This window comes from Cryptomeria japonica, chromosome 3 (genome assembly GCF_030272615.1).
Source record: "Cryptomeria japonica chromosome 3, Sugi_1.0, whole genome shotgun sequence".
Lineage (NCBI taxonomy): Eukaryota > Viridiplantae > Streptophyta > Pinopsida > Cupressales > Cupressaceae > Cryptomeria > Cryptomeria japonica.
Genome location: NC_081407.1, coordinates 790,303,473 through 790,330,751, shown reverse-complemented (window position 1 = coordinate 790,330,751; position 27,279 = coordinate 790,303,473). Strand labels below are relative to the sequence as shown.

The following is a 27,279-nucleotide window of genomic DNA, read 5'->3' as shown; positions in this document are numbered from 1 at the left end:
CTTGTCAAAAGCATGGTGATAAAATTCATGTGCCACCACAAGAATTATAGTCGTTTCTTACCCCTTATCCCTTTTCACTATGTGGGTTCAATCTCATTGGCAAAATCCATCCCACTTCCTCCAACGACCACAAGTTCATTATCACCGCCACCGAATACTTCACCAAGTGGGTGGAAGACATTCCCCTCATCTATACCATTGGTAAGCAAATAGCAAAGTTCATCTTGAACTACCTCATCTATCATTATGGTATCCCAAAGACCATCATCACAGATAATGGACGACCCTTTAAAAATCAAGACGTAAAAGAATTATGTCAGAAATTTGGTATCCAACATCACTTTTCCACCCATACTACTTGCAAGGCATTGGTCAAATTGAGGCTTAAAATAAAACCCTTGATCAAAATCCTCAAAAAGATTGTCACTGAGGTTGGTCGTTATTGACCCTTGCAACTCCACCCTGCCCTTAGGGCTTATCGCACAAGCATCTGCACTCCCATAGGGGCCACTCCATATTCCCTTGTCTTTGGCTTCGAAGCAATCCTACCTCTTGAGATCAAGCTCCCTTCGCTACGGGTATCATTACAAAACATGTTGCCTAATGAAGAATACAGAGTAGCTAGACTCTAAGAGCTTGAATTACTAGATGAACGACACCTTAATGCTTTGAATCATTTCCAAGTTTATCAAAATCATCTTCATCTTAGCCAAAACAAGAAAGTAAGGACTCGAGCGTTTGAAGTTGGTGACCTTGTTCTTATGGAAAATAAAAAAATCTCCAAGATTGAGAAAAGAAAGGCAAGTTTGAGTCTAATTGGTTGGGACTTTACATTTTTCATTACTAAATATGGATCTAGGGCCTATTAGTTAGCCACATCTAATATTTTGTTTATCAAGCCAAAATCTCATCAACTGTTTTTCTTTATGATATTTTGTTTGAGACATATCATGTTGTATGACAAATTCGCTTAATTCCTCTATCCTCCCTTCAATATTTTGTTTCTCCTCGAAGATGTTTTTATTCCTCTATTCTTTAAGCGCCTCGAGCCTTTTGCAAAAATAAAAACATATGTGTCCCTTTGATGTGCCTTGATTCATGCCACCATTTCTTTAAAATTTTCATCAGACCAGGCCATCAAAACCACATTTTTTGAATCTAAATTGACATTTTACTGGGCATGATTCTTTTCTTAGAATTAATTCCACTATAACATGATCTGAAATTGGGACACGTTTGATAGTTGCACTCAACAAAATAGGAGCATTTACCCAGGCCTCAGATATTAGAAACTGATCCAATCTTTCAATGATATTGGAGAAACCACTACAGTTTGTCCATGTGTATTTCCCATTTGTGGGGATGATATCTACCAATCCATATTTCTAACAAAGTTGAAAAATGTATCTATGTTTGTGATGTTTTTCCCAACTTGCTCACTTTTCACTGGGATGTAGTATTGCATTGAAATCCCCTACCACAATAACTTTTTCATTGTGTAGTTGCAAATTGGTATGTTAAATTTTCCAAAGTTTTTGCTTATCCAAAGTCTTCACATGTCCATAAATATTGTATAGTATATATTGTAAGTTCGATGTGAGGCTTTTCATCTCTGCCTTCATCCAATTTTGATTTGAAGATAAAACCCTAACCAAATCCTTGTTTGGCTTCCATATTATGTGAAACCCGCCAAAGACACCATTCACTTCATTGGTAACTCGCTTCCAGTCAAATCAACACCTAACAAACTTGTTAGCATCATTGCTTAATAGTTTAGTTTTTTGTAGAAGTGCGATAGTTGATTAAATTGGTGTTTGATCATATGCCACCTATTAGGGGCATTAGGTCCCTAACATTCCATGTGAGGACCTTCCAAGGGAAGAATCACCTCCCCTGGATCTTAGCATATATGATTTAATGGAAGTCTACTCTGGAAGTAAACCATTCTTTGTTGTTTTCTTACTATTGATTTTTATTCAAGTCCTTCACTTAGAAGGTCTAACATTTTGATATTTTTCCACAGTTTGGCTTATGTTCCTAGATTCTGTCACATCCAATTCATCACAAGTTTCCATATTTAGGGTTGACGACTTTGGGCTTTTGCATATTTTGTTTGTGTCAATATGAGGATCCAAGGTTCCTTCTTTCCCTTGCATCTTTGTCTCCATTTCTGTGTTATCTAGGATTGAGGGGGAAACGCCTTCAATCACGAGACCATTTGTATTGATATTTGGAATTTTTGGTGGTGAATTAGAACTTTTTTGATTTTCTTCCTTTGGATTATCAATTTTCTTATCTTGCGAATTCATGTTTGTTTGTTGTTGCCTTTGAAGCCATGTCTTCTTTAGAGGCACTTTGCAATTTCCTTCATTGTGATTTCTTCTCTCACACCACATATAATAAAACTTTTTCTGTTCCAATTCAATCTTTTGTGTCCATATCCTAGCCGCAGTCTTTAATTTCAATGCTTAGGGAAGGTTGGTTATTGTGATAATATGAAGTCGTGCATACAAAATTGTGTTATCTTATATCAATTTTTTAGGATTTGCCTGATAGTATCGCCAATCGTTCGCAAGCTTTCCTCACACCAAAATTCAAAAGGCAAATTATATAAACAAATCCAAATAGGTTTTCCTACCAAATCCATTATCGTAGGATTAAAATTTGACACCCAACGTTGCATAAAGACATAAGGGTTTTCAAAATTCCATGGTTTGTTTGCCAAAATCTCATTTTATTCTCTTTCATTTTTGAAATCTGTCATTAAAAATTATTTTTGCATATAATAGACTTCTTTTACATTTAACCAATGTTGCTTAACCCATTGTCTGATTCCATCTCAGTGCATGTATTTCCCTAGCACATGCCCAATGACTGTCGTGTGTCAGAAGGCAAATATATCTTTATCTACTATATCCAAAAGATCCATTTCAATTGCATCTCTACTTTTTTCATAAGATTTAGGTTTTGATGTCTACGATATATTCTTATTTTTGCTCTTCTTTTGCGTCATATTTGTATTTACATCCATACATACATACAATCATACAATTTTAGAAACATATAAATTTAAAGATTTTTTAAAATTATTATTTTTTTTTAATTTTAAAAATATATTTTTCTTTTACATCTCAACTTTAAAAAACAAACAAATTTTAAAGTATTGAGTGTTTTAATTTTCTTTGAAAGAGCATGAATATTTAAAAAAATTATTGATAACATATAATTTTTTTTTAATTTGTTTAAAGTTCTAATTTAACTAAATAAGGTTATTAGCTAAATAAATAAAATTCTAGCAATTAAAGTTAATACATTTAAATCTAGATGTACAATTTTTAGTTGCTTGTGAAACAATTATTAATCTCAGCTTCTAGGTAATTTTTGATAGGCTCTCATAATCTCAATTCTTAACAAAGAGTTCTTGCAATCATTGACTTGCTTCTTATCGCGTGCTAAACGCCACTAATTCAAGGACAAAAAGCAAAAGACGACTTTCAAAAACTATAATACTAAATGATTACACAGCGGGAGAATTTGGAGGGAAGAAAACATTTAAATAAAAGGCCAACAAGTGTCGAACTTTTTTCTCCATTCCTCGCGCGCATAAATTTGAAATTTCTGTTAAGCGACGCCATTTCAGACAAATGCCTCAACGGCAGGACGGCACAAAGATGAGAATTCGTCAGACACTGTTTGTTAAATTAAACGCGTGAGAATAAACTAATCCAAAACCCTATCATTATGCCACCAATTTTACACATCCTAATAAAAATCCATCAGTTTATGTTGCCGCAAACAGCATAAATTCATCCTCAAGCCTGGTCATTCTCAAATTCAGATGGCCATGGAGATGTGAAAATATTGCACTGATTAAAATGGGTCTTCTGGGTGGGTCACGGAATTCTGTGCAATCTTCCTCGGCCTCTACTCCTGCTTCTAGTCGTCATAGTAACAATCACAATAATTATCGTCATCGCAGGGCAGAGAGCGATGTCACGGATTCCTCAAGCACTGGAAGCATTGACAATGTCTCCTCTGATAACAGCAATACCAATAGCCTTAAATCCACTCCCCCGTCTTTGCCCCGATCGCAAAGTCTCAGGAGGCAAAGTAGTCAGCAGTTTCTTCGTTACGAGTGCAGAGACGCTCCGCATTTTGAACTTCGGGAAGATCCTTATTACACAACGAATGCCAACGTGAAGGTCACTGAATTCTTTCCAAGATTTCTCTCTTGTTTTTCTTTTCTAGGGGGTTTTGAAAGTTCATGTTAAATTTGATCAATTTTTGTTGAAATAAAGCAATTTTTGTTTTGAGCAATTACATGCTTAATGGCCCATCTTCAGGTGAATGACAAGCTTGCCAAAGATAACAATGCACCATATGATGTTAAACTTCCAAGAATCGCGACTGTGAATGCCAAATTTATTAGTTGGTACTTTTTACTTTGATGTAAAGAAGAGTCATTTGCTTCCTCAATTCTAAATGATTTTTTTTGTCATGTTTGTGAAATTCGCCATTTCATCTCTGGTCCGGAGGACAAATATTATTTTTATATGCAGAAGAATATTATTATGTATTCGAGCCAGTTTCATGGTTTAATTTAATGTGAGGAAGGTCACTGGGTGAAAGTTACTAAAAAATGCTTCAATTTTTTTTATACGTTCTCAATTGGTTTTCTAGTGTTGTAATTATTCTTCCTTATTTTTAAAATTTCAATTACATTCAAACATTTTTAGCAGTCTAATATATAGTTCTACAGACATATTCACCGTTATACAAGTGTAAAAGTTTTAAATAAAAACCATATCTGTATTAATTGGAGGCAATTCTTATATCTTGCAGGGTAATCTATACTTTTTTTTTTCTATGATCTTAATTTGCATTGCTTTTGTGGATTATTTTCTTTTCCACTTTCTGTTCGTGATTCTGGATGCAATTTCATTGAGAATTGTTGTTATAAACGGTCATTTGTTTTTGTTTAGGTTATGATACGTATTCGTCCGCTTAGTGCCGACGAAATTGTGTCCAACGGTTACTGGAGATGCATCAGGCAGGAAAGTGCGCACTCGTTAACATGGCTAGGGCATCCCGAGACCAGGTTCTCTTTCGACCACGTTGCTTCTGAGAGTGTTACTCAGGTGGGAATAGGTTTGAATTTGGTTAAAATATTCCACTAATGACAAAATGTTGAGTTACTTTTGATTTTTGTTAAAGGAGTAACGATGAAATGCAAAAGGGTTTGATTTCTCTCAATTCACAAATGATGAATGCAAATGTATTTATCAATTCACTAAAGACGAGATACGGTTTTCTCTCAATTCACAAATGATGAATGCAAATGTATTTATCAATTCACTAAAGATGAGATACAGTTGCTTTTGTTTTATCTCAATCGATGGAGGGTGAAATATAGATGTGTTATTTGTTCGTGAATTTAAAAACGATGGAATGCATATGTACAAATTTGGTTTCTTGAATCCACAGAACAGGAAATTGTAAAACGGATTTAATTTATTGCAATTGGCCAAAATACGAAACACAAATGCATTTGGCTTACGTCAATCGGAGAACTTTGAATTGCAGATGCATTTGGTTTATATTGATTAGTGGAATGATGGTTTGCAGTTGCATTTGATTTCTGTTAACTAGGGAAACGATGAGCTGCACTTCATTTTAAATCTGTCAATTAAGGGATGAAATATAGATGTACTTGATTTCTGACTGGGATGTCAAAATGCAGGTGTATTTGCTTTGTCAAATGAAAGGCCAATTGCTTGTAGATTTGTTTCTATTCTGTCCATTTATGTATTTTTGAAAATGCTTTGGATTTCTCATGATTCAAACAACTTCTAATTGTGTATGAGTTTTTCTCTATACACAATTTTTGATTACGGCTCAAACAGGTTTTGAGGGGACCCAAAACCTTTTACAATAGGTTTTGAAGGGATCCAAAACCCTTAGTAATTAACAGGATTCCAAAACTCACAAGTAAAACGCTGCAAGAAGATATGATCAAAGATTAACAACAGCCCACCATCTATCAGCCATCAGCATGGCAGCTAAGAACAAGCGAAGCCACCCAACAAGCGTAAGCCATTAGAGAAAAGATGTCGACAACAATAGAGATAAGGGTTTTATAAGGCTCCCTTAACCAAAGACGTGGGTTTTGGGAAGGCTCCCATAACCTTATTACAAAAGATTTAACCATGAAGCCCACAAACATCCTACACTGATCTATACACAGTTTTTGTTTTTGATCGGTAAATGGTACTTTATATTGATATTTCAAAAAACAGTCTATTACAAACGTCATACAGCAAAATGGAGACCACCAAAACACTTGCTACAAAGAAGCAAGACACAGTTTGATAATTACATACAAAAATTGTCTAAATGTTCGAAACAAAACCAACAAAACAGAAACTACTGTGGCACATTAACCACCGCAATCTCTTTGCCTTTCTCGCATCCTTCCATAGCACGCTCACGCTGATCCTCCTCATCGACATGGTCATCATGGGCTTCCGGGAGGAAGCCAATCCACAACAACCTACCACCCGTGATGTTCTTGGAGCCTCGAGGCCTTCTGCATTTTTTCTTCGGAGAGGAACCCGAGCTTGAGTCCCCGCCCAGTCTCCTTCCAAGAGAGGGGCTCCTTTTTTCTAGTTCCAGTTGGATTTCAGCATTTTCCCACACCCTGATATAGTCTTGCACTCATTGCATACCAATTTGGGTCGAAGCCCTGCGAACTTCTTTACTATAGTTCGCACTCCATAAAAGAAACGGATGTAAAGGGGGTTGAAATTTATATGAATGCAGCCAAACACCATTCGGGCAAACAAAGCCTTCCCCATCCCTGGCCATCCGGATGAAGCTTGCCAAGTCGCCTCTCCATTCTTCCTTCACACTATTCGAGACCAACCAGTGAACACGATCCACCCCTAGCAACTCAAAGGCCCACGCAGTAAACATGGATGCTATATCCATGTTAGTGCGATATTTGAATTCCCCCCACATGTATTCATCACCAAGCACAATCTTCAATCTGTTGAGAAAATCTCGGTCTTCAAACGTGAAGACGTTTGAGAGACACTCATCAGAGATGGCACCCCAAAAGGCCACTATAGGGTGCGTCGCCTTAAGAGAAAAGTTCGGCTCCATCACTAAACCAAAACACTAATCTTGCACTACCAACACTCCTGCACTATCTTGCCAAAGACTCACTTCTCTACACTCAATAACCAAGATCAATCTTTGCTTCCTTAACACGATAACTACCTTCATAAATGCATATCATCCTTCGATATCCTTGAGACATTCCTCGATTGCACACCATTAATGCGAGTACCCTTTTCTTGTGTACATCACATTTGGCCATCTCTCAAGCACCACCACCCTGCCCGATAAAACAACCCACAATGCGAAGGAATGTCGATCACCATGGATTGTCAACCCGTACCGCCGCCAAGATGCACTCAAACCTCAACAATAAATGCTTGTCACCTCAATTGTAACGAGTAGTGTCTATCAAAATTTAGCCCCAAGATATTGCATCTACTTGGGCACTGATATCCTCATCACCCCAACCTCCAAATTCAAAGCCTCGTTTGCACATCTATTTGCCTCTTGATTGCCACCTCGAAGAGTGTGGGATATCTTGAAGTCATCAAAAGATTTAAAGCTAGACGTGATCATGCCAATATCAAGATTTATTTTCCAGCTAAGCAAGCTACCACAGATAATTGTATTGACAATCACAAGGGAATCCCCCTCTAGATGAAGCTTAGTCACCCCTATTCTACGAGCTAGAAGTATAGCAAGAACGGCCGCTTTGGCCTCAACTTCGTTATTGGGACCATTTGGTAACCTTTGCCATCCTTCACCAATTCTGACCCCTAGAGAGTTCTTCGCAACACATCCAGCACTCGACGGTCCCGGGTTACCCTTATGCACCGTCGAAATTGATCTTTGTCCATCCATCTTCCGGGGGTGTCCACTCAACCACTCTCCCCAGCGTCTACCAGATTAACCTGATCCGGCCCATTAATGGGCTGATCTATACACAGTTAATCAGATATACTGTCAATTATTATTATGGACCGTCAAATTATCATGTGTTTTTATTGAAATAATTGAGTCTAATAATTGTACATTTCTGTCAATTAAATAGTGTAGTTTGATGAAATCAATAAATGAAAGAGCATATTTCTGTAATTTGTTGGAAGCAATCTATGTTGTTTTGGGGGCATGTTGATTTGTCAATTTACGGATTGGTAGATGACAATGCTTTGTGTCGTTAAGGGTGTGCCTGCTTTTATTGTTTGATAGAACTATTCTGTTATAAACAGATGATAGGATGTTAATACAAGGTGAGGTACTTTTCTGTCGATTGATGGTTGGATTGCATTGATTCATATTGTGAGGGAACATTGTCTTTCTTATTTTAGTTGAGAGAACCCATATAAATAAATTTTACATTACATGTCAATTGTTGTAGTTGAGTCTGGTATCCGGTTTTGCTAATGAAATGGATACTTGACAAGAATGTTTTTAGTTTGTTAGTTAATATAAAGTGCAGAAGTTAGATTTTTTAACTTGATTATTTTTGTGAGTTTTAGGAAGAAGTATTTAACGTTGTTGGGGCACCTATGGTTGAGAATTGTTTGGCTGGCTACAATAGTTGCATGTTTGCATATGGGCAGGTACGTTGCATGTTTGCATTTGGATTACTAAACTCTTGCAAGTAAACAAATTTAACATTACAGCCTATTTATTCTATCTTCAAACGTGCTTAGGTATTTTAAAAGAACAGGTTTCACCTAATATAAAATGAAATTATAGTTAAAAATTTACCTTTTATAGCAATATTGTCAATTATTTATTTCCTTTAAGAAATGATTATCACAGTTTCAATTTTCATTGAAGGGATACTAATTGCCTTTTGGAAGCAGATTTGTATAGATTATTACGGAAGAATTCAAAGCTCTTCAAGAACTCGTGAATCTAGGCATCACAACCTAACACTTGTACCTTGCAATTGAGAAAATGACTGTTTATCCATACTGAAGTGTTTCCTTAACTTTCGTGTACAATTTAGTTCCCAATTATACTTGAAATTTGATGTTCAATTTAAATGTTTGCAGACATTGTTGGATATCTTTTGCAACCAAATTTTTTGATAAATGTTTAATAGAATGAATAACATTTAAATACAAATTTGGTGAAAAGGCTAATTTAATTCTAGACCAAATTAGGATGTGAGAATCTAGTTTCTACAAATACATTTGTGAAACCATCTCCAAAGTGCAAATAAAGTTTTGAGAAATTCATTGCCAAAGTTTATTTGAAACATGATAAAATTCACCATGAAATGTTAAGCTTAGTCGTAACTTCAGAATTTTTCAGTAAACAATTGTGCAAGCAAATTAGCAATAATGCCCATGGTTGACATGTCTCATCCTCCCCAACTTGCTTTTCCACCTTTGGAAATTGGACAAGCTCATTATTGTTTTTTATGTTCAACTGCAATCCATTATGAGTGATGTTCACTAAAATATACCCTTGTCAATAATTGAAACATCTAGGTTTGGCCTTTTGTTCTGTGTCACTTTTGTCAAAATTTTTATTTATGCACCTTGTTCAATTTTATGATTTTCACACACCAAAAGGCCCTCATGACATCGCATCTATGCATTTTAAAAGTATTTTTGATCAAATTTATAAGTAGAAATAATTTAACCGAAATCCAAACCTTACCATTGCATGCATACATTTTTATCGACCAACTTGATACTCTTATATTGACAAAGCTTGGAATGTGAATCATACACTGAAACATGAATATCACAGGTTCGATGATTAAAATTTAAACCCAACCCAAAATAACTTAACAAAATGCAAAGTATTACTTAACATCACTTAATCATTATAAAATAATATGAAAGAGGCCTTGTCTAAGGTAAACAATGAAGCAGGGAACAAGATGGCATTTATGTTCTCTTTCTTGTAAATATTTTGAGTTGGATATGTCAAAGACTTAAATTGCAGTAAAAGGAAACCGTGTTTGATTGCCTATGCTTCAAGAATCCATAGTTTTATAAGTCAAGCCAGAGGCAGGGGGGGGTGAGGAAAGGGGAGGAGAATCAAGGGCACTGAATAAGGAAGCTAATCAGTTCATCTCTTTGGTTAGAATTAAGAAAAACAACAAGCTGCTACCCTCTAAGAGAAATTGGGCTGGCTTGCTCTTACTGTTTTTTCTCAGAAGGTTAAACAAGGCTTTGACACAGAAAAGGGAGGTATGTAAATCTCCCTCTTGTGATCCACAACTAGAGAGTGGTCCTTGCAATTAAGCAGAATGGATGCAATGACAGACCCACAGGTCCAACAAAGTGCGGAGGAAGCTACGGAGGAAGCTACACAGAGCTCTAATAAAAAACAGTGAGATCTGCACCATCTTACAAGGGCGTCCCACACTTTTGGACCAAGTTTATCCCTTTGCCATGCTACGGTTAAATCTAAGTAGCTCACCAAGTAACAGGGCCGTACCCCGAGGTGCATTGATCTGAGAACTTTTGCAAAAATCTAGTGCTTTACTTAGAAAGGTTTCCCACATGAGCTTTTATGTTGGAATCTCATTGTTCATCCCTTTCCTAATTTGTCAAAGAAAATAAACACAATGCACGGCTAGTGCGTTTGGTCACGCTCTCTGTTGTTGGGCCATTGATTTCTACCAATTGCTCTATGCAGATGAGGGACAAGTGGATATGATGGTTTATTTGTGCCAAACAAATGGAACCTTTAAGAATTTAGTCTATCTCTGAATATGTGAATACTGTACAATTACTTCATCTATATCATTTATGTTTTACCTTATACTCTTATGCTTGATACACAATATGCTCCCTAATGTGTATGGACAATATAGCTGGAATGTTTGACTGAAGTCTGAGGCTTTTGTACCTTGGGGAAATTGAAGCTTACCTTTATAATTTCTTCATTGGCATTTGTTTTGGTTTCAGAAAACAAAAATTGTGTGGTAAAGAATTTTATTTTGTAAATAATTTCCAATACATAAGAGTCATAAACAATTTCAAAATGTTGTACAAATTTAGTCCAGGAAAAGATTGCTCTGAGCTTTCAAATGATTTATCCTGGGCTGTTTATTTATTATTATATTTCTTTCTTCTCATAAGCCCATACAAACACATCCAATCCATTTTTCATGATTACGCATCTTACCCATTTCTCATTATTATCTGATGTTGATCTTATTGCGAAAAGCTAGTTAACAACAGAACATGTTCAGATAGTATTTTAACAAAGTTCCACCTCACCAAAAACCTTAGTGATAACTAATGGGGACCCATTACTGAAAAAGAAAAGTTCACACAACCTTAGCAGTGATGTGGAAAGGTTGATGAGCTCAGTAACCCAAGTTTCTTTTCTTGTTAAGTGGCTGAAGATGAATTATATCCTACAAATGAGTAGGGATGTTTATGTATTCTTAAGACAAATTCTGTAGCCCTTTAAACATCATTGAAGTGTAATTTATTTTTGATGTTACTGCCTTGGTTAAATGTACCTCAAAATCACAGTTTTTAAGATTGTAGAATTTATTGTTCCATCCACTGTTGACTGCATATTTCTGAGAAAAATGCATCTTTCTATGAGTGCAAAACAGACAGGAAGTGGTAAGACACATACCATTCTTGGAGTCCTTGAAGGATTTGATGGTAATCTGAGTGAAGGCCGTGGATTGACACCTCGTATTATTGAGCATTTATTTGCAAGAATTCAACAAGTAAGTTAATTTTATCTGTGTTGCTTATCTTATTTTTGTATTTTAGTTTTTAAAGCTCCTGTTATAGGAAAAAGTTGATAAAATCTTGCATCTGTGAAAAACAAGTGCAGGATGAAAGAATAAATGAAAGCCTGAAGTATTCCTGCAAATGTTCTTTTTTGGAGATCTACAATGAACAAGTCACAGACCTATTGGAGCCTACATCAACAAATTTGCTTGTAAGAATGCAACCTTGATTTGTCAAAAATTTTATCGTATGTTTTTCTTGGCAGGGGCTTACTGCGGACTGTTATTCACATGGGTTTATGGATGTACAATTTAAAATCAATTTTCCCCTCAACATTTAGGTAAGAGAGGACCACAAAAGAGGTGTATATGTGGAAAATCTTACTGAAGTAGATGTGATGTCAGTTCAAGATGCAATTACACTGCTACGCAAGGTACTTTGCTAATTTCTAAACTCCTTATTCTTTTGCCTATACTGAACTATTATTTGACAATGTGCTTGCATGATGATGCCATCCAGATTCCATGATTTATTGTTTCAGATTTTTGTTAAAGCAGAAGAAAATTTAACCGCTTAAAGCTAATGCAGGGCACTGCAAACAGGAAAGTTGCTGTTACAATCATGAATAAAGAAAGTAGCCGTTCACATAGTATATTCACCTGTTCTGTACAATGCAGAGTAATGTGTCTAATTCCTATTCTCACTGTACTTTTATTTGTCTTTTTCACCTTCAAAATAGTCTTAGTAACTATATCTGAAACATTTTCTGTACGTTTCTGTAGTTATTTAATTTAAATAGACATTCTTGCATTAGTATTTTGTACGTATCTATAATTATTTAATTTGAACACACTCTTGCATTAGTATTTAAAACTGTGATGTCCCCTTTTTGTTGACATCAGGTATTCAATGGGATTAGCCTATTACTGACCCTCGTAGGCTAATAAGATTGAATAGAGGGTCCTTTGAGGGATGCAACTTCTCCAGTGGTCAGAGTTTTGTAGGTTTGGCTTTCGTTCGGCTTCATTTGGACTCAATATGCATTACTTACTATTTATAGTAAGTTAGAGATGTTAGAGATGGACCTCTGCTATTTTTAGTAAAAGGGTATGGTGGTATGTAGCTTCATCATGTCAGCTCCCAATTCAGAAGACGTTCAAAAAGGATGAGTAATAATGGAGATATTAATGTTTATTTAGTTTAAATAAACATTAATGGTTCTGAGCTTATATTATTAAGTTATAATATAAACTTAATATTATAACTTAAGTGAGGGTCGAGGTATCATAAGTTGGGGCCATTGGAATTAATTAATTAGACTCTCAAATCAATGTAATTATTAAACGATAAAGTGCATCTAATTTTATTATCATTTTATATCATTTAATGAGCAAAGGAGAAATCGAACTTGTGAGGGAAATACATATATTGTCTTGAAGAACTCGAACCTCATTGTGAATTATGCATTTTGATACTTGAAGAATTTTGGAGAGGAAGAAGCCAAGGGTTTCGAATTTCCAGGCCATTGGAGAACGTGATACTCTTCAATGTTGCAGCTGCTGTGAAGTGGTGAAATATCCACTGAATTGTGGCATTCGGGAGAGCTTCATCCAGGAGTTCTATTTGTGCTTAAAGTTGGAGAATTTTATCAAGAGTTTGAAGGGGTTTAAAGATTGATCAAATAGAGACTTGTGGCTTCTACTTGACAGCCAATAAAGAGCAGATTGTAGGCTTTATCAGATGCTACAGTACCTGTGAATAGTGACACTACAGTACCCGTGAATAGTAAATCGCTACAATGGCCGTGAATAGTAAATCGCTACAGTACTAATGCATTTTAGAAGAGTTAATCTACAAAAATTCAAAGGGGTTTGAAGAGCGATTTTCAGATTGTTGGAGGCTACATTTATTGCTGTTAGTACCATTCATTGGCACGTGGGAATTCAGTGTTTGTGTTAATGACAATCTGCTGTAAGTGCATTTTGGTCTCTTAGAATGCATGCCAAATGTTCGTAGAAATGTCTAACAGCTGTAGATGCATATTTCATATGATTTCAGTTACACATTGTCATTGAAAGGTTAGTGGTAGGTGTTACATTGCATTCTCATTTAGTTTCAGACTTTGATATATGACCTTTTGAGTTCAATGAATGCATATCAATGTCTCATGAATCAGAATATCAAAAAGAAACCACAACCAGCAAATACAAAAGTTTCGTGACGAGTGTTTGACAATATTCCTTGAGCATTTAAATCAGAAATTTTCAATCAGATTTGGCAAGGGATATTACAAAAAATCAAAGTATTTTGCAAACTGAAACTCAATAGCTTTGGAGAACTTTTAAGAAACTTTTTATTTCACATACCTGGTGGAGATACTATGTCCAACGCAACTTTAGATCATTTCTAAGCTGAAGGGTTGATTTGATGTTTCTTGTTTCTTGGCTTAACATCCATATAAGCTTCTCCACGTCTAGATTCATATTTGTATCCTTTGCATTTGCATTTCCATAGAGGCATTGAGTACTGCATCATACTAATTTAGGAGCCTATTGTTGGAAAAAGGTTGTCATTGATGTCAAAGGTGCTGGTCAGTTTTGTCATTGATGTTAAGGTATCCAAAAGAGTAATTTTGTGTTGTCTGTGACTATGAATTTGAGTTTTGAAAGGGTCTAGAAAGACTGTGATATGTCATGTTGATAATATTAGCTGCAAAATGTTTCTTGTGTCATCTTGTATCTATCGCTGGTGTTTGAGGAGATTCAAAAGACCAAATTTGGGAAGGCAAGCATACAATACCAGGTTATATCATTCTTTTTGTGGTTATTGTTTCAATTGCAATCATTATAGACATAAGGTAGTGGATTGTAGAAGATCTCCTACAATGAAGAATAACTCTATGAGCAGAATGTGATGGATCCAGTTATAAAGGGTTGTCGGCATAAATTGCCTATTGTTATGTTTGATAATATTTGTTATCCAACAAGGTATTAATTAATTGTATCAAGTGGTTATGTGTCGGTTGGTTGACGGTTGTGTACCTCTCGGCAATCGTCAGATCCTTTAAATATATTGTGTACTGTCAAGGAAGGGGGATGGTATTGTCGGATCTAGTGTAATCCTTGGCCGACCATCTTTGGTCTCTTCTCTGTAATAATTGAATGTGCGAATAAAGATATATTTTCTGCCGTGTCTAGTATGCATTGTCATGTACATTATTATTATTTCCTGTATTTAATTTACCAGTTGTACTAGCAAACAACATCTAGAATGCAAGAATCTGAAACCATACAAGGGAGTTTTGGTGAGTTTGTTGTGGATTGTTGAAGCACAAAAGATGATGACTCTATTGGGAAAGAGAGATGAAAACTAGCCTCGGTATAAAAAGGAAGAATATAACAATACTTTTGAATTCTTCAAGCAGAAGATGAGAGAAAGAGCTCTTTCCTATTTAATGTTCTAGAGGAAGTACATGTCCAAGGGGAGTGTCGACTCCTTTATGCAAGAAGGCTTGGTGGTCTTGCAGGGAAGAGTAGAATGTTTCAATGCAATATCTCAAACACTGGGAGAGAAAGTCCTAGAGGAAAGATTCTAGTTGCCCTTTGCTGTTGATGTCAAAGGGGGAGAGAAAACCAAAATGCCGGATGATAAAACTTGTTCATGGAGTATTATTCTTAGGGGGAGCATTTTGTTTGTTATTTTGCCATCAAAGACAAAGTGAGAGATTGTTGGAAAAAGGTTGTCATTGATGTCAAAGGTGTTGGTCAGTTTTGTAATTGATGTTAAGGTATTCAAAAGAGTATGATTCTATCTTGTCTGTGATTGTGTATTTGAGTTTTTAAAGGATTCAGAAAGATTGTGATATGTCATGTTGATGATATTTGCTGCATAATGTTTGTTGTATCATCTTGTATCTATCACTGGTGTTTGAGGTGATCCCAAAAGGGTTTTTGGAATGTTTTGAGGTTTGGTCCTCAAACAGTGTGTTTACATTGACAATTTATTATGCTGCACATTTTGTCCATCTTAAGAGTTATTGTCTGTGGTTTGAAAGGGGTGTATGTTTATACATGTTTCATCCTATTCTAGAGTTTTCAGAGTTGATGTTTAACAACAAGGGGTTAGAAGTGACATAGTGGTCACTGTGTGAGTTGGCTGACTGGGTTGGTGTTCTTGCTTGATGTGCAAGAGGAGTGTAGCATGCCTTTGTCGGATATAGCATGCGGACGATCGTTGGGACTTGATGGATCTTTGTTGGGAACAACATAGCGTGTTCTTGCTTTTGGAGTAATGTGTGGGCTTTTGGACTTGGCCTATTACACATTTGGTTAATGGTTATGCTTGTGGCCAACCTGCAAATGCAATATTTTTTTCTTTGGCTGACATGTGAATCTAATTGTCATTGTTACACATATATATAGTTCTAGGTTATTCCTCTGGTGTGCATTAATGTAATCATAGTTAGACTACTCGTGACTCGGCTCGACTCGCAAAGCCCCCGAGAAAAAAACTCGGCAAAAACTCGGAAAAACAAGGCGAAAAACTCGACAACGTAAAAACATGCTTAATTTTAATAAAAAATGCATTTTTTTTGCAAAATTTAATGAGAAGATGCATCCAATGAGTCAATAAATGATAACACAAAAGAAACAAGCTGATTCTAGATATATTTAAATGCAAAGTGTCTACAAAATCGCATCGTCATGAGGAATGCTGATGGCTGGAAGCAAAATAGTAAATAGTTTTTGTAAAACCAAAAGTAAATACATCATTACAAATTACAATTACAACTTCCTCTTCCCAGCTCTAGCTAAAACTAGAGGAGAGGTAAAACTAGAGGGTCTAGTCCTAGAAGTCTGCAGTGGGCATGACTGTGCCTCCTCACTTGGTATGGCTGGCTCATCCTCCATCCTGGATGAAGCTATGTCTCCACCTGCTCGTGGCACTGGCAATGACTCGTCATCATCCTCTTCCTCCTCAATGTCATCCAACGTGAAACCAAATCCACCCCCCTCCTCCTCCATAGCTTGCCTCTTCAAATCAGTGTTGTCATCCTCAAAAAACAATGGAGGTTGCTCTTGTGATGTCCAATCACTGTAAGGATCTATATGATCCAAGTCAAGTGGACCACTTGCTACTTCCTCTACCTTCCTTACGTGCAATTGAAGATTATATTGCACAAAGACAAGGTCATTGAGGTGTTTTTGAGCTAGCTTGCTCCTTTTCTTCGTGTCGATGGCTTCAAACAAGCTCTAATTATGCTCACAATTGGATGAACTACAAGGTTGACATAAGATTCTGAGGGCAGATTTTTTGAGATTTGGGGTATTTCCACCCCAACTTTGCCACCAAGCATTTGCAAATTCAAATTAGGTTGAAAGTAGCACCCCTCGCCGAGGTTTGAGGGTGAGAAAAAGAGGGGTAGAGAGATAGGTCTAGATCTTGGTGGAGATCTACAAACGTGCAATATTTGAAATTTCATCATTCATACTCATAGTTTCAATCTTTCAACTCTAAAATGTATAATACCAAGATTTCTTCAATGCTAATTATGTTGTTATATGGAGCCTAATTAGACTCGGAGGTTAAATTTTCCCTACTTCCATCAGCGCAGTTTCCTCCTATATTTTTTGACGGGGGTTTGGGGGCGTCGGGTGTTATAAAGTATAAGAAAGGAAAAAGACATATTGAAATGCCACTTATACTTAAATGTTATATTTCATGTGTACATTCTGATGAAGAGAATGAAATTGACCTGAAAAAACAAAAATTGATAATTTTTTGACATGTTTGGGCCTCTTTTTTTAGTCTAGCCGAGTTTTTTAAAGAAACTCGGCGAGTTTTTGCTGCGAGTTAAAGTAGAGCTCAAAAACTCAGCGAGTTTTTGAAACTCGCCGAGTACTCTGAGAGTGTTCCATCTATGAATGTAATATCCGTTAAACACAATTGATGTGCGAATTTGCGGGAGATGTTGTGAGTAGCATTGTGTGCGGTTTTATCAAAAGATCATATGTGTTGTGAGAGGGAGTTCTAACGATTATCAAAATGGATAGGAGCTGAGTTTATATTCTTGAAGGTTCACAACTCATTTTATGTGTTCTTGGTCGAGGGGGTTGGTGTCTCTAGTAGGTTGGTGCCTACAAATTCATTGTAAGGGGATTGGTGTCTCCAGTGGGTTGGTGCCCATAAACAATTTATATTGTTTGCCCATCACCTATACATAGAGTCATATAATTTTGAGGTTAATTTTCACAACACATACAAAAATCACATAGGCCCAACAAGAGATGGCCTCTACTCAACATGTACCCACTACCAAGTAGTTAAATCTATTCATTTCATTTAACTTACTATTTAGAAGCACAATATTTATTAAATACAAGTTATTAGACTTTCTTAACTCTTTCATTACCATCCAATACCTATTTTGACCTCATATGAAGCCTATTGAAGAAGGAAGGTTAAATAAGTTAGGAACATCCCCCTATTGACTTGAGGTCATAGGGGCATCCTTCGCACAAGGATTGCCTATGTACCCACTTCCAAATAAGATTGAAGTCACACATAGTTATCTTAGAAAAGTTAGGTAGAACCATGATAAAAGACATTGTCAATGGTATTAAACGAAAAAATCATAAGGTGAGACAAGAGGCCTATGTAGCATGCAATATACAAAAAGTAAAGAATTAAGTGAGAAAGAGATTGGTGGAAGTGCAGTACCAAGTATGCATACATGTGTAACTGTTACCTATTTTTCGCTTCTAGCTGAAAATTAGGTTAAGATATGCTTGTTTTTACAAAATGAAACAAGTGTGTACTACTTCTGCTATTTTGGTGTTCCAATTGCACTAAAAAAAATGAACTAAATTTTTTATTTTTAAATACTTCTAGTTTGTAACTGCAAAAAGAGAGAGACATCTCATCAAAAAGAGAAGTATTTTTATTAATATTCAAACATGCATCCCACACAAAGAGTCGTGAGACTAGCTACATGCATTAGGTGCAGAGGGAAATACATAGACATGTATACATAAGTACAAAAAAATGAAGAGAGCATGTTGAGAATGGAACCAGTCATTGCTTGAATGACTGGAACGGTTGGAGTAGACTCGATGTTACCTTTGTCTTGCTGCTTCGTCCTGGTCTGTATCTGCTTTCCTTCTGGTATTTGCAAAAGAGTTAAAATATGCAATGCGTTAGAAGATTTCGTTCTAAGCAATGGTTGACTACATTCCTAACATGTGTACTAATGCATGCATATATATATAATCCCCACATGCATCAGATGCATATAATTAGCATCACAGAGGGGTCTTAAAAAACAAATATCAGATCGAAGGAAAATCACCATACACATGCATATTATTGCTAACATGTTTGCTTCATGTGCAGGATTAGGAAAAGAACATCTTGCTGGTCATAAACTTCACAATGAGTGGGGGTAAATGAGGCTCCCACAAGGGTTGAGCCCAGCTCATATGAAATCAACAAAGGCACGCAGTCATATCTTAGAAAATGATACCGACAAGAATCAAAATCAGTATGGACAGCAATCATTCACGCCACATGTCACATGTCTCAGAAGGTGTATGCAAGGATGTATACATGTCGGAGTAATCTCCATTATGCAGTGAATGGGGCAGCGTAGTGTAGAGCAGCAATCAAGTATGGTAGTTAGAATTAATGCTTTCATCTTTCAGCTACAATAGACGTAAAAGCAGTTCATGCGGTCACATATAGCATATACTTCAAAATTCCCCCCCAAGCAAAGAGTCATTTTTATCACAGATATATGAGCAAATAGGGGAGTTTTCAATCATGATACAGTAAGTCTCTATGACTAGATACAGTGGTAAAATACAGTCATAAGAATTTTTCAAGAGATAAATCATGAAAGAGACAGTCCCAACAGCAATATGGGCAGCAAAGAGCAGTGAAGGAAAGTTATAATACTAATTCAAGAGCAGCTTTAATCAAATAGCTCCATTTATGATTGTGCATTACCACTGTGCAACCCAAAACTAAATAGGAAGCTCAGACATTAAGGCAAGAATTAGTGATAGAAACAGTGATAAGAGAATTTTTGTGCCTATTATAGTATGATAAAGAACACATCATTAGCATGAATGAAATGAAGGAATATTATAAGTAATATACTGATCAATGGAAATGCATGTAAAATACAGTCACAGCAGATTCAGAGATGGCAAAATCAGTCATGACATAAAGTACAATAACCAAAGAGCATCAATCCAAATGCACGGAGCACAAAACCAGGCATTCACAGCAGTAAAAGAGATAGCCATATATGAAGTTACCGGAGCTTTCAAAGGATAGTCATATTTTGGTGCATTAACCTTCACAGTTGACAGCCATTTTGAGTTTTGTTTTTGAAAGATGACTGTCAATGCATATGCATGTACAAGGGTTTCAGGGAACTCTACATCATTAAGCCATATATACAGGGATGACGGTCACCACAAAATTTACAGTTTGAAGGGCCATATACACAGTGAGCAGATTATTAATAGCAGCCAACGCTATGAAATGAGAAAGAAAGCAAAGATCTTTTACCAGTCACATGCATCTAAAGGAAGATCTGAGTTTTTTAGGAGGCTTACGAAGACAGTTTCGCAAGATTAATGGAACAATATTGTAGCCTCATTATTAAATATTGTTTCAAGATGGTATAAAGAGGAATGTATCGCCACTGACAGGTTCGCATGGGTTGATAGAATCACTGCCATGAACAGTGAACATAGTGTGTGTAGTATACGGTAGTTGTGTCCATGTCGAAGACATTTCTAACCCACGTTTGCCAGCAAATCCAAAGAAATCGAAATGTCTAATTCAAGATATTTGCAGAATAGTTTCATAAAAAGGCAGTGTGGCGTCTAACAACAGATCAAGTGTCAAATTCACGCCCAGTTTCAAAAAATGCATCTTTTAGCGCAGCATAATACAAATTTTAGAGCAACAAAGGAGGGGTTTACAGTTTTGTTTACTTTTTCAGTTCTCATAAATCAGATTGCTATGCGTGGAGCAGGAAAGTCTTACCTGTGGTGTCAAATAGCAGACGTTTCAAATCACGAAGGCAGCCTCAATGCGAAACCCTGTGAAAACTCAATGGCGGTAGCCTCCAATACCCATGGAGACCTGAAAATCGCCCAGAAATCAGAAAAACTCATGCCCAGCTTGTTATTTTTCTGCAAAAAGTATGCAAAATCAGGCCACGATAGCCCAGTATGTGCCTAGAATCGGCAAAGGAGAAGAGACTCTCATGGCGGCACCCAACACTCGGAAAATAACGCCCAACTTGCAAGGTCACGCACAGGAAGTCATCAAATGCCCTTCATTTCTCCCTCCAAACCCTCATGGCGGCCGCCCTCAATTCCAGCAAAAGAGAGATGGAGATATCGAATGAATGAAAATGAGGTTTTTAGGGTTGAAATTCCCTAAATATGTATCGATGAATTACATTGGCATTTTTATTTTTGCCTTTGTTTTATTTTCCCTTCTCAATCTTTTATTCTTATCTTCCTCGCAAATGGCCTCGTGGAAATGCCTTGGGGGTCATTAAAAAGACTTATGAATTCCCTAGAAAAATTTATTAAGTGACTTATAAATGTCACTTAATATTTTATTTTTTAATAAATAAAAATTTATTAAGTGACATTTATAAGTCACTTAATAAATTTTTCTTTTTTATGAGTAAATCTTAATATTTGAATAAGATAAACATTAATAAAAGTAATGTAAAAATTTATCATTAAATTAAACATTTGATTTATTTTAAATTTACATTTTAAAATAAAAATACTATTAAATGGAGAAAAAAGATAACATTTAAAGTGATAATTTAAGTCACTTTATTAAAATTATTTTTCTCATTGCATTTGTAGTATTTTAATTTTAAAATATAAACATAAAGCAAAGCAATGTTTAATTACATGATAAATTTTATATCATTTTATAAGATGTTATCTTTTTCATTTATTGAATAGGTCAGAGGGATATTTTTGGCATTTATGAAGGCTTGCAGGCCTGTCAGGAGATATTTTGGGGCCATTTATGGTGCTTTTAAAGGCTTTTATGGTGGCGGTATGGGTTGGTTTGACTTTGGTTCAAGTGTGTTCCCCTTCAAACCTGTTTAAGGGCCTGAAAGGTGGTTTTTTTGGTTTTGCTCGCCCAAGAGGAGGTGGAATACTTTATTCATTATCTGCTTTTTGGAAAGCATAAATACCTCCTTTAGTCTTCTTTTTAGGGGGTCTTCTTCATTCATCTCTTTAGCAGACTGTAATTTCTAAGTTCTCTCTGCAAAAAGGAATGTTTTTGTAACACATTTTCAGAAATAACAGAGCATTGTAATAACTTTGAGCAGCGACAAGCAGTCCATGCCTTCCCATATTCTTCTGTCATTATGAGTACTTGGTGTTTATGCAGGTTTTTGATTTAGTCTTGTCCTTTAAACTGTATTTTCATGAGGGTACCTTATGCAAAAGCATAATTATTTGTAGGTTATAAGTTGTGAGTGAAATAACAGTCTTAGGTTGTGAGAAGTGTTTTTTCTTTTCTAAGGACTATAATTTCAACCTTCTTATAAATTATTTATGCAAGGGTTATGATCAACTGGGTTGTGTAAGTGAGTATTGTTACTGTCATATTGTTTATTATGTGCTGTTCTTTCTCAAGATATTCAGTTTGGTGCATCACCTGTTAAACAATAGGTTCATTTTTATGTTTTCCTTCTCTTTTCTCAACAAAATCATCAAGGTAGTCAGAATTAGGTGATAGCCAGTTAAGAACCAGCTTTCTCTGGAGGTTCACTCCAAGTTTTAGGCAAGCCACAGGCCTAGGAGAGTTCCCATGTGTCACAAGCCTGCTGAGTTGATAGCTTAGCAAACAGGGGTGTAGGTTCAAGTGATAACAGTAACTAAATGTTTGTTTGGTCCACTTGAAAGATTGATAAAATTATATGGTAAGTGGCAAATTAATTCACCATATTCTAACTTTCGTTTTGGGTATGTCAACTTTGACTTGCCTTTTTGAGATGTTAACCTTGGTTGATTTTTTGGAGATGAGAGACGTGAAAATTCACCTTAACTTATGGAAGAATATGAATTTTTCTTGATAGATACCCATTCTTACTTTTGAAAGAAGAAGTTGCTTTACGTTTTTGCCTAATTTTTATGGCAAAATGCTCACTCGCAGTGGAAAGATCAATATATGACCAAGTGGACCAAGGTTTTGGAGAAATATTTCATGTAACAAATTCCTCTATGCCAAAACTATTCGGAGTTTGGCATATAGTACAAAATCCTTTGTCAAATCCAATAGTACAGGTCAAAGAAATAACTTGGTACCAATGGCCAAAAAGGGCCAAGTTAAATGGACTAAGAAAAACATCAAAAGAAAATGGGAATAACCAAGGTATGACTCAATTTAATACTGTTGAAAGACCTTTTAAATTGTAGTATGCAGATACATGTTGCACTAACAAATGTTATTAAGGACCATATGCAGGTTGCATGAGTCAACATGAAATGTGGAGGTAAAAGTAGAAAATAAGTTGAATTGGGTGAAAGAAAAGAAGAGAAAAAGGGAAATATCGGATATGGAAAAATTTTAAAAAGCAAAAATTATGTATTGAAAAAATAATAAAGTAAAAATAAAATGTTTGGAGGGAGCAAGAGAAGAAAGAAAGAAATTTAAAAATAAAAAGAGAAGATTACATGTACCAACTGTATATGCCCCATGAATTCCTTATGAGTTTTTTTTAAGAGTTTTATGACTTAATCCCCTTGTTTGCATTTTACAACCCAAGCTAAAGAAATTGCTTACCGTACAACTTGTTGTATCATTGACAATTGTACCACTTATATTTTTCTCTATTGTGACTTGTCCTCTTCTCACCACCATTGCATGTCCTTTTATTGCCATTGCACACTTAAATTGCTTAAGTCTGGGTTACTATTGTATGTTTGACTTGTTTTGAACTCAACTATATGATATAGTAATTGCTTTTGTTCTATACGATTTTGCGACCTTGCTCCCACCATATGCTCCTTTGTCACCCGTACCATACTATTCACTCTTGCAACTTTACAATGACATAATCATTGTACACCCTGTTGTCATATGCTTTGATAGTTCTCAACAAATCCATTGTTGCACTTGTATGAAATAGTCTTTTATTTTATTTTATTTTAAGTAATCCTCATATCCTTATTGTATGAAATAGTCTTTTATTTTTTCCCGTACTTGTATGGTTGGTATACCCCACCATTTCGAGGACTCTCTACATCGTACAAACATCCTTATTTTTTTGGTTGTATTGAGTGAATATTTCTAGCAATAAAATAAAACTTGAATTAAATGATTCTTGGTTTGCTATGGGGTTTTGGCTTAGTAGCAAGTGGATTTACAGTTAGATTCTGGTTGAAAGGTTAAATCTTTGTTGTACAGTATCACAATGGTTATGTATACATTTTTTGTAGTCAGCGTCAAAAATAGGGAATAGGGGACAAGTATTCAAAATCAATTTGGCTAATTGCTTATTCAAGTTTTGAGAATTTAAATTTAATTGTGCCTATATGTAATGTGCCCTTTTGGGGTTGCCCTAAATCTTGCCCTTGCAACTATCAAAGTTTGGTGGTTTCCTTTCTTTAATTCTGAAATTAGTTTATGATGCTTCTTAGATGGATTGCTTGTTCTCTTCTTGGTTCTGTATCCCCCCTTCAAATGAATTTTTCTTCTCTCTTTTATATCTCATGTTTGAGGGAGTCACAACTTTTCATTTCATGCCTTTTAACCATTCATTAAATTTAACTAAATTTTTATTATTTTAATATTTTAATTTTGATTTATTTTGATTTTGTCATATTTTAATTTTATTATTAGCATTTATTATTAAATCCTATTTCAAAATGGAGACATTATAGTCTGCCCCACCCAAGGTTGTTTTTCCTCAACAATGATCATGGAATGTTTAAAATGATTCCCACTATGAAATGCCTTTGGAAACACAAATGGAATAAACTTGCTGAAAACACATTAAGTATGAACCAAACACGAAGCATACATATAAAAACTTGAAGTATACAAATGAATATATGCAGACACGCATATACACAAAAAAACGTGCTGTTAGATCCCTTCTCTTTGACTAGAATGCATCCATAGATTTACCCTAGTATTCAAACACATTATGATTTGGAGGAGAAAGCATGATAGGTCTGCCCAAAGCCATCCCCACACTAAGCCCAATAGCGGACATTCACCCTCTTGGTCCCAGTGGTAGGCACATTTGACATCCACTAGGGGTGGTCTACTTAGTGGGGTGCTTGTATCTGCTCTCCCTATTCATGCATCATCCTTTTAAGTCAATAGTCAATCATCATAGAGTTGGGATAGGGGATCACAATAGGGGGCCTAACCCCACCTTACTGCTCCCATGAGTCGGGAAGGGAACCTAACCTCACATTACCGCTCATAAGTTGTTTAGAGCTCGAAAGAGGGCCTAACCCCATCTTGCTATTCATAAGCCACTTAGAACCAGAAAGTGGTCCTAACCCCATCTTGCTGTTCATATGCCATTTAGAACTAGAAAGTGGGCCTAACCCCATCTTGTTCTTCATAAGCCATTTAGAACGAGAAAGTGGGCGTAACCCCATCTTGCTGTTCATAAGCCATTTAGAACCCAAAAGTGGGCCTAACCCCATCTTGCTGTTCATTAGCCATTTAGAACCAGAAAGTAGGCCTAACCCCATCTTGCTGCTCATAAGCTATCTAGAACCAAAAAGTGCGCCTAATCTTGCCTTTCTGATCCCAATTCTGAAATGATATTGTTATGTAATGCCCACTCTCAATTGGTTATCTATCCCTGTCTTCAGTTTGTTATTATGCCTTTATTCTTTCTAAGATATGCCTTTTATTATTATTATTATTATTTCTAAATGACATGCCTTTTCATGAAGAGTCTTCTCCAATAGAAGCAATTTCCAGACAAAAAGGAATCTTTTTCTTTTAAATCATACCCTTTGCACTTAACTCTTATTTGCTGCCTTAGTATAATGCTTGCTTGCCTTTAATTACAAATCACACCCCTTCATCATCGATTACTTATCAAACAGATCGCTTTTTGTACCAATCAGAATTATTGTTTTGTTTGCCATCTTTCACTTATACAAATCGCATCCTTAGCAAATTGTAATTTTTGTTAAATAAATTGGTTTCTTAGGAATCGCTGTCTAGTGATAGCCACTTGTCATTATTAATGATGTGTATTAGGAGAACGCTGCATTCTTTAAGTGAATAGCATAAACCTTTAATATCATCGGTACTTTGTTTGATATTTACCTTCTTGATAATCACCGCTTGTTGAATAAGTAATACTCATCATAACTAAGTCACTTCATTTGATTAACACTTTCAAGTCCCTGCCCTTCATTGTCTTCAAAAGGCTTTGATCATGGTCTTATGAAGCTTTCTGTGCATTTCAAGATCACAGCTTAATAAATTATCATTGCTTATGAGTCGGACAAAGCTGTTTGTGGCTTGTATCTTTGTTAAGATCATTATTGATCCCTTGTTTAATTCAATCATTGTGTATCACTTAATCAATACTTGTAAATCCTATGAGCTTTGCCCACCAGAGCCTTGCAATTCTCCATTTTGTTGTCGGGTAATTAAGCATTAAGGTAAATTGTGTTAGCATCGACAGTTAACCCGTCGGTAATTGATCGACTCCTTTATATTGTATCTGTTTCCAGTCCTTGGATATGCTATTGTAGTTGAACATATTGTGATCATTGTATGTACTGGCTTACTATGAATCAATAAAACACTTGTGAGTTCCATATATTCCATGTACTGTACTTCTGTCTATGCAATGTCTTAACCTGACACCCTACGGGGAAAACATTTGGTGCTGTTGCTAAGTAAAAACTTGGGAGCAACAGGAAAAGGACGTACTACATGGCACACGGATAATGGGACAACCATTACCAGAAGGAACAAGTGACCCTGACAGAGAACCCGACGAATTGTTCAAGGGGGAAAAGACACTCTCGAAGGATTTCTCCTTCATCCTACAGGCGGCAATCGAAACACACGTACGGAGGGAAGCCACCACCGAAAATGTCCTAGAAAATGTTGTGTGGAGTTTGCTTGGAGTAAGCCCCGTTGTGAATCGGTTGATGAGCCAACTGCCTAACCTTTTGGCACAAGGATTTTTGGCTCTCCAGAACTGAAGGGAAGACATCTACCAAGAGAACCGACGGCAACAAATTCTACGAGAATTTAGGGAGCGCCAAGAAAAGGAGCGCAATACATGAACTCTGACGGTCAACAAGAATAAATAAGAACACCCCCATTGTAATGAGTATGTACGAGGGATGAAGTAACAAAAGTTTTTTTTGTTGGTTGCGTACATGGTATGTGCTTGCTGTGTACGGAAGTGATTTATGCCCAA

The 27,279-nt window shown here is 36.0% G+C and overlaps 1 protein-coding gene across 6 annotated transcripts in view; it reads left to right on the top strand.

The window, feature by feature from the left end:
* The first annotated feature begins 3,611 nt into the window (after positions 1 to 3,611).
* LOC131069597 (kinesin-like protein KIN-12D) overlaps positions 3,612 to 27,279 on the top strand; it is a 114,950-nt gene continuing 91,282 nt past the window's right edge. For 3 of the 6 annotated variants that reach the window (XR_009112147.1, XR_009112148.2, XM_058005117.1), the window contains exons 1-7: positions 3,613 to 4,202; positions 4,983 to 5,138; positions 8,619 to 8,702; positions 11,681 to 11,800; positions 11,911 to 12,018; positions 12,148 to 12,240; positions 12,396 to 12,485. Coding sequence is in view for 4 of the 6 variants with exons in the window: in XM_058005117.1 (XP_057861100.1) it covers positions 3,876 to 4,202; positions 4,983 to 5,138; positions 8,619 to 8,702; positions 11,681 to 11,800; positions 11,911 to 12,018; positions 12,148 to 12,240; positions 12,396 to 12,485 (978 nt within the window). In the remaining 2 variants the exon portion in view is untranslated. Of the gene's footprint in view, positions 4,203 to 4,284; positions 4,433 to 4,982; positions 5,139 to 8,618; positions 8,703 to 11,680; positions 11,801 to 11,910; positions 12,019 to 12,147; positions 12,241 to 12,395; positions 12,486 to 27,279 lie in introns of those variants that run through there. The other 3 variants (XM_058005120.2, XM_058005118.1, XM_058005119.2) reach the window with 3 other exon arrangements.